At 41.1% G+C, this 7,502-nt stretch overlaps 2 protein-coding genes across 2 annotated transcripts in view; both read right to left on the bottom strand.

Moving 5' to 3' along the window:
• Nucleotides 1–2,816, bottom strand: part of LOC108770627 (trichohyalin) — an 8,104-nt gene extending 5,288 nt beyond the window's left edge. Inside the window, exons 1-2 of the mRNA XM_018522308.1 lie at nucleotides 1,791–2,816; nucleotides 149–1,581 (exon numbers count right to left, since the gene is read on the bottom strand). Coding sequence (XP_018377810.1) covers nucleotides 149–1,581; nucleotides 1,791–2,730 — 2,373 coding nt within the window. The 5' untranslated portion in view covers nucleotides 2,731–2,816. The remainder of the gene's footprint in view (nucleotides 1–148; nucleotides 1,582–1,790) is intronic.
• Nucleotides 2,817–4,431: 1,615 nt separating this feature from the next.
• Nucleotides 4,432–4,926, bottom strand: LOC108770628 (uncharacterized). The gene has a single exon (XM_018522309.1). The coding sequence runs from the start codon at nucleotides 4,924–4,926 to the stop codon at nucleotides 4,432–4,434; it is 495 nt and encodes a 164-aa protein (XP_018377811.1).
• Nucleotides 4,927–7,502: the final 2,576 nt, after the last annotated feature.

Below are 7,502 nucleotides of genomic sequence, written 5' to 3' on the forward strand. Positions count from 1 at the left end.
TGTTTAAAATATTCGCGTATATCTTATACCCCGTACTCGTCATCGTTACCCCTCTATAATTTCCGGGCTCCCTTCTCTCTCCTCTCTTCCATATCGGTACAACCACTCCTACTCTCCAGCTCTCTGGGAACCCTTCCCCTTTCCATACCCCCTTTAATATCTTCTCCAAACTCTTCCCAATTATTTCCCCTCCTTCCTTCCATGCCTCATTCTTTATTCCATCCAGTCCTGCTGCTTTCCCTCTTTTTAACCTTTTTATTTCATTTTTAACCTCTTCTATCCCTATCCCCTCATCTCCCACCCTGTCCGCTTCCCGTATTCTCTTTCCCTCCCCTTTTCTTTCCTCAATTCCTCCTAAGCTTTCAGTGAAGTACTTGACCCAGACCTCCATTTCAATTTCTTTACATACTCCCTCCCTTTTCTTTCTCCCTCTGTTTATAAATTTCCACGCCTCTGCTTCTGTCTTTATATTTTGTACCTCCTTTTCCTCCCGTCTCTTCTGTTCCCTCTCTTTCTCTTCACACAACTTTCTATACTCCTTTTTACACCGTACGAATTCGTCATACCTTCCTTCTTCCTGTTCTCTTCTGTACCTTCTTCGCGCTCTATTCATCTCTTTCTTTTTTTCTCTACACTCTACATCCCACCATGGGCACCACCCTATCCCTTTTCTCTTCCCCCCTTTTTTAAACTCCACCGCCTTATTAATTTCTCTTTCCAACTCTTCCCATCTCTCTCTCACCCCTCCCCCTATCCATTCTACCTTTTCTATTGCCTTCCTGTACTTGCTCGTACCCTCCTCTGTCCAGTCCTGAAATCTTAATTCTTCCCCTACCCTCTCTTCTTCCCTTTCATAATATTTCCCTAACTCTATCAAAATTGGCTGATGGTCTGACTCCCCCCTACACCCTACCTCAAATCTCCTTACTCTCTCCCAGGCTTCCCAATTCACTATACCAAAATCAATTACTGACCTCCCTCCTCCCTTCTCATAGGTCCACTCCCCCTTCTCATCACCTTCCTTTTCTCCATTCAGAACCATCCATCCTCTTTCTTCTATCACCTCCATCAAATCCCTTCCTTGCTTATTTACTACTTTATCTTTGGACTCTCTGCTATCTTCCTCCTTTGTTCTGTCTCCCTCTATACTTTGCCTATTCCACCCTTCTTCTTTCCCTATTCTAGCATTAAAATCCCCCGCTATCATTAACATTCCCTCTTCCTCTTCTTTAATCACCTCATTTAGATCAACCAGACATTCTTTTCGTCCCTCCCTATTATACACTATTACAAATCTCCACCTCTCCCTATCTATAACCACTTCCCTTTCTTGTATACCATCCTTCTCCTCATACCCAATCTCTCTTTCCTCCAGCTCCCTTCTCACTCCAGTCACAATTCCCCCTTTCGCTCTTCCCTTTCCTCCCTCTCTCCTGGCTGCCTGGCACTTCCAACGCCAACCTTCCGGCATTTTATCTTTCATCTTCCCCCACCCGCTTTCATCCACCCACGTTTCTATCAAACCAACCACATCAAAATCGTTCAAGAATTTCCAAAAATCCTCGTCCTTCTTTTTTAACCCTGCAACATTCCATACCACCCCCCTAACTCTTTTCCCTCCCCCAATACCCCTCCCACTCCTCGCCCTTTTAGTGGATTCCGTTTTTTTCTCATTTACACTGCAAGCACTCTTTAAAAATTCACTTCACCCATACACCCTCTTTCACTCTTCCATTCATACTCTTTTCCATTTAACCACCCCCTCCCAAACCCTACTTTCACACTCTTACCCTTGTCTCTCTCATTTTTTGCCCACCTCCTAATCTCCCTCTGTCTATCTCTTTCACTCTTCGTCATGTCATCATCCACATACACTCTCGATCCTCTTAATTTGCCTTTCTTCTCCATTATCCTTCGTTTATCATACATACTGTTCAATTTTACCATTATCATACTCTCTCTCTCTTTCCCTCTAATCATAAATGCATCCTTCACATTTATTTCACTCTCATTCAATCCTATTTTCTCAAACACACTTCCCACCATCTCTCTAACACTCCCTCCCTTTACTTCTACCCCTTTTATAACAATATTTAATCTTCTCTCTCTTCTTTCTTGGTCGCTATTCTTCTTCTCCATCTCTTGTACTTTTTCTTTTAGTTCTTTTAGCTCATTCTCTAATTTCTCTCTTTCCTTTTTTTCTTCTGCTCTTATTTTTCCAATCTCTTCCTTCATTTCCTTTTTTAACTCTCTCCTTATTTCTTCCCCTGTTTGTTCTACTTTTTCCATAATTTCTCGTTTCGTTTCATCCAACAATCTTCTCATAATCTCTTCCATTTTCTCCATTCTCCCTTCTGTCTTTTCTTTTCGCTCTTCTTTAAAATCCACGTTCACCATCTCAATCTTTACCCTCTGCTTTTTCTTATCCTTTTCCTCCTGGTCCGAATCGGAGTCACTTCCTCTATTGCGTTTCGATAAATGCAAAATAATACTGCCGCTCGCACTGCTATCCCTTCTCTCTCGCCCCAGGTTCTCCGCCTTAGTCGGTCTGCCTCTTCTTCCTTTCCCCGCTCCGCTCTTGTCTTCCCCCTTCTTTTCCCCCCTTCCCTTCACTACGCTTCCTTCTCCCCACTTGCCACTCAGCCACTCCTGCACCTTGTCCCCACCTTCCTCTACCGGCTCGCCTAAAGTCTCGGCTTTCTCTCTCTCACTCTCCGCTCTCTCATTCATTCCCCTCCTCACCCCACCTTCCTCTATGCTTATGCGCGTACGCTCCTCGACACCGCTCTCCTTCCCGAGCTCGTCCCAGCGTGCGCGCCGGAATTCCTCGCTGAATTCGCTTCGATTGCGAATCCCAATATATGCTTCCTATTTAACTTTCTCTCTCTCTCTCTCTCTCTCTCTCTCTCTCTCTCTCACTCACTCACTTCCGCTCCCCTGGAACTCCCGTTACTGGCGATTTCAAACCCGCGCTTGCGCGACCCGGCTTCTGGCCTCGTGTCGCCCGCTGTACATACAGGGCCCCGACGGATTGCCGCCAAAAACCCTCCTTCCGTCTCTTTCGGCCGATCCAGATGTTCTCGATCGATGTCGGATGCTGACACTTTGATGCTTTTAGGTTAGGATGCCCTCTTCGATATCACTCTCTCTTTCGCTCGCCGGGTTAACAACCCCCGTCTCGTCCTTGGCTAAGATCCGCCGCTATTCCGCCCTACCCATCCTTCCGGCTCTTTCGGCCGTCCCAGATGTTCTCGATCGCCATCGGATGCTGTCACTTCGATGTTTTTAGGTTAGGATGCACTCTTCGATATCACACTCTCTTTCGCTCGCCCTTCGATCAGAAAAACGAGCTATTTTTTTTTGCTCAGCTCAAGGGTTAAAGACCCCCGTCTCCTGTAACATAAACTCCCCGAGGGGCAAACTCTCTACAGCACCTTTAAATCCACTTTTCTATCCTCTACAATATAATGCGTGTATCACCACTCACCTCGCAACCGGAAGTCAATTGCATACTTATGTAATGTGTGTATATGTGCTTATATATATAATGTCTTTAAATTCATTCTCTCTCTCCCTTTTTTTTTCTTTGTTTGTGGTATGGTTAAAGGAAAAGATATTTACGAAACGCCAGGTATCAGTTATATATGTTAGTATTGTAGGCTTATGGGCAGGCCCCATCCTAAATCCAAGCGTGCCTTGATATTTGCATCAATATTTTGAAATTCTAAGACAGCCAGAACATTCTTCCGCTTCTCTGGTTATGGTCATTACTTTATTACAGTTAGTGCATTTTGCTTGTTCAAATATTGAATCCATATGAACTAAATGATGCGAGAACACGAGTAAATATTTGAATCTTAAATTGGCAGGCTCGTATTTATAGCAATTTTGACAAATTTTGGACCGATTACCAGAATGTTGGTACATCGGCTGGTTCTCCCATGTAGTGATACACCGGAGATTTGTTAAATATTTATAAGCATACCAGTGATGTTCCCTGGTTACTATGTAAGGTTCTGTCTTTTTTTCATGAATGGTCCGGCACAGATTGTTGCACCCTGGCATCTCGTATGTACTGTAACCGATGATCGAATTATTGCTTAGTTTCGAGAAAGAGAGGAAAGATTATATGCGTGTGTATGTATACGTGTATTTATAAAATTAGTTTCTATAGAAGCATATACAAAATACTTGAATTTTATTATAGGATATATATATTTTTTTTTTCTAAGATATATGTATTTATTTATTATTATTTATAAAACACATATGTGTATGTATTTATTTATTTTTCTCCTTTTTTTTTCAAGGATTTTGTATTTTTATTTTATATGTTACTTATTGCTAGGGATTTTGTTTAAGTATCAAAAAGGAAAAATTACGGTCTTAAAAATATCTTATAAATACGGTCTTATCCTTATCTTATTTAACTTATAATACACCGGGTATTGTCGGCACTATTTCGTCGTCGGTGTGTTGAGCGCATCCCATTGAAATGAGCAAATTTTTTAGGCTGCTCATTTCGTCTTCGCTCTCGCGCCTAGGTTCAAAGGTGATTACGGCGCTTTCGTCTGCAATACTCCTGATAATTCGCATCCATCCCTCTCTCCTTTCCAGTAGTAATCTGGTGAGATCCCTGCTTCTCCGGGGCCATCTCGACCTTGCTCCGACGAGGCAAAGATGAGCAAGCCCGCAAGGAACGGCTTGCCAATTTAGTTCGCGGAATCGATCCTCCAATACATGCATATCTTCAATTGGGCGCTGAATGATACGGCCCCAATCTCGCAGCGCGACGGTGACCATGTTTTTACTCTCGAGACGAACTACTACTCCTCTTTGCCATGTTTTTCCTTCACGGACAGCTACTGATTCATCAGGTAATATGCGATCAAGGTTTTGACGCAGGAATCGTCCCCTGCGTGCCATTCAGTGCGTAAGTTCTTCTGAGAGTTCCTCGAGGTCTTCACGGGCGTGTCCGAGCTGGACCCAGAAGTATGTTGGTAAGTTTACCTTGATGACCCTGACCTTTAGGGGCCCACGACTCAGTTCTTTGGTATTGATGCGTCTGATATCCATTTGAAATGTTGATTTTAATTTGTTTAATTACTATTTGGTTTTATATGAGAAATTCGCAAGCGGTTTGGATGAACAATGCGACTATTTTTCTTTATCCTAATTTTAATATTATTTCTGTTTAATATTTCAAGGACTTCATGAGGGCCAGTATACTGATCTCCGAATTTTCCGGGTTTAGGCCCTTTTAGTAGAAATACCCGATCTCCGGGTTTAAAGGTCTGAGGGTTAAGTTTTTTGTCGTAATGTTTCTTCGACTTAAGTTTAGCCTCCACTACGTTTTTATGAGCGTTTGTTTGTATAGAATGGAGTTGTGTGACAAGATTTATTAGGTAATCATCGTAGCTGGCTAGTTTATCGTCCGGTGCCAGGGATTCGCTTGAAGGAATTCTGGCTATTTTTCCGAAAACTAATTCATACGGAGTATGTTTTGTTGCCTCGTGTACACTAGTGTTGTAATTAAACATCGCGAGGCTGATCCATCTGTCCCATTGCTTTTGCGTATTTGCATATTGTTTTAAGTATTCTCCCAGTGCATGATGTGATCTTTCCAATGATCCGTTTGATTGAGGGTGAAAGGCGGTTGTGCGAAATTTGCGAATTCTGAATATTTTTGCTATCTTTTTCATTAAATCACTAATAAAATTTCTTCCTTGATCCGTCAATATAGCTTTAGGTGATCCTAATACACAAATAAATCTCTCTACGAAAGCCTCCGCTATTGTTTCAAAAGTTTGATCGGGCAAAGGTACTCCCATACAAAATTTAGTTGGTTGATCTTGCAATGTTAGAATATATTCGTTGCCTCTTTCGGTTTGCGGTAAGGGTCCCACAATATCCATGGCAACCTTATCGAAGGAGGATCCTGGCGTGTCTGTAATTACCATAGGTTGTTTGGTTTTTACTCGTACTAATTTTTTCAGTTGGCATTGCAAACATTGTTGAATATATTGTTGAATGTCAGATTTTAAATTCTCCCAGTAATAGTTGTGTTTTATTCTGTGATATGTTTTCGTGACACCTCGGTGTCCTCCAGTAGGCGAACAATGCATTTCGCCGATTATGACAGAACGAAGATCCTTAGGCGGATATTTTATTAATCCATTGCATATAATTAACTTGGTGGTTGAATCGATGAAAATTATTTGTAGCAAAGATTTTATGTCGTTCCACAGTACATTGTTAATGAAATCCGTTGTGAAATACTAATTGTTTCTATTTTTAGTTTATCGATGATACTACGTAAACTTTTTATTACCGTGGTGATTTGGTTTAAAGTCATCGTTGGACCTTCTCGTTGTCCTTCACTAATAGGCAGAGCTATGTGATAGTATTTTTTATATTTTACTGCCTTTGCTTCTCCTAAGATAAGCGGATTCAAATTTGGAATTTCATTACGTTCGAATAATTTTTGTGAACCCGAATCTAGCGGTTTCCCTTTGGTATCAACGAAGTATGCGACGTTATCCTTGCGTAGAAATAATAGATCGCGGTTAATATTAATTAACCGCGTTAATAATAATTAATATTAATTATGGTACTTTTAAATGTCTGAATATTAGTAACAGTAGGTTCTGTTCTTAAGTTTTTATTCTTATTATTTGGTTCTTGATCTTCATCTTCACTGCTTGCATCATCCTCGGTGTCGTTTTCCTTATCAGGTGGATCGTTTCTATCTTGTATCTCTTCAATTTCGTTTTCCTTTCCTTGTGATCTTTGCGATGATTTTCCTTGATGAATGTTTTTATTTTTTGTCTGGCTCCGAGTTTATATTTTATTATAAGTAGGATGGTCATGAATTAATTACCTCTCGGTAATTTGTAGTCTCGGCGGCTCACAGAGTTCCTCGTGAGTAAATGGTACTGAGTCCGTATTTCCTTCAGGTAAATCGTTATCAGGTACTAGAGAATCAATTTTTTCTTCATCGGAAAGATATAATTCGAAATTTTCGTCCTCTTCTTCCTCTTCCTCTTCGAATTCTTCTAACATTTTAGAAATTATTTCTGCATCGTTCGGATTGTTAGGGTTTAAAATTTTATTCTGATGGATTATATTGCAGGTTGCTTCTTTGAAATCTACAGGATTTCTGGATAAAGCATCGGCATTTACATTGGTTTTACCTGCCTTATATACTACGTCATATTCGTACTCTGCTAATTTTAATCTCCAAGTATTCTCATGTTCGCATCTTGTGCGTTTTTGAACCAAAGCAAGGGTTTATGGTCTGTAACCAGAGTGAATTTCCGTCCGTACAGGTATGGTCGAAAATGTTTGACGCAGTATATTATTGCCAAAGCTTCCTTTTCATATGTGTCGTATTTTATTTCGTTGTCAGTTAACGTCCGTGAGGCATACGCCACTGGTCGATCTTTATTTATTTCTCCCTGCGACAAAATGCCTCCTACGGCTATTCCAGAAGCGTCAGTGGT

The sequence above is a fragment of the Trachymyrmex cornetzi genome, unplaced genomic scaffold (genome assembly GCF_001594075.2).
Source record: "Trachymyrmex cornetzi isolate Tcor2-1 unplaced genomic scaffold, Tcor1.1 scaffold1291, whole genome shotgun sequence".
NCBI classification, from domain to species: Eukaryota; Metazoa; Arthropoda; class Insecta; order Hymenoptera; family Formicidae; genus Trachymyrmex; species Trachymyrmex cornetzi.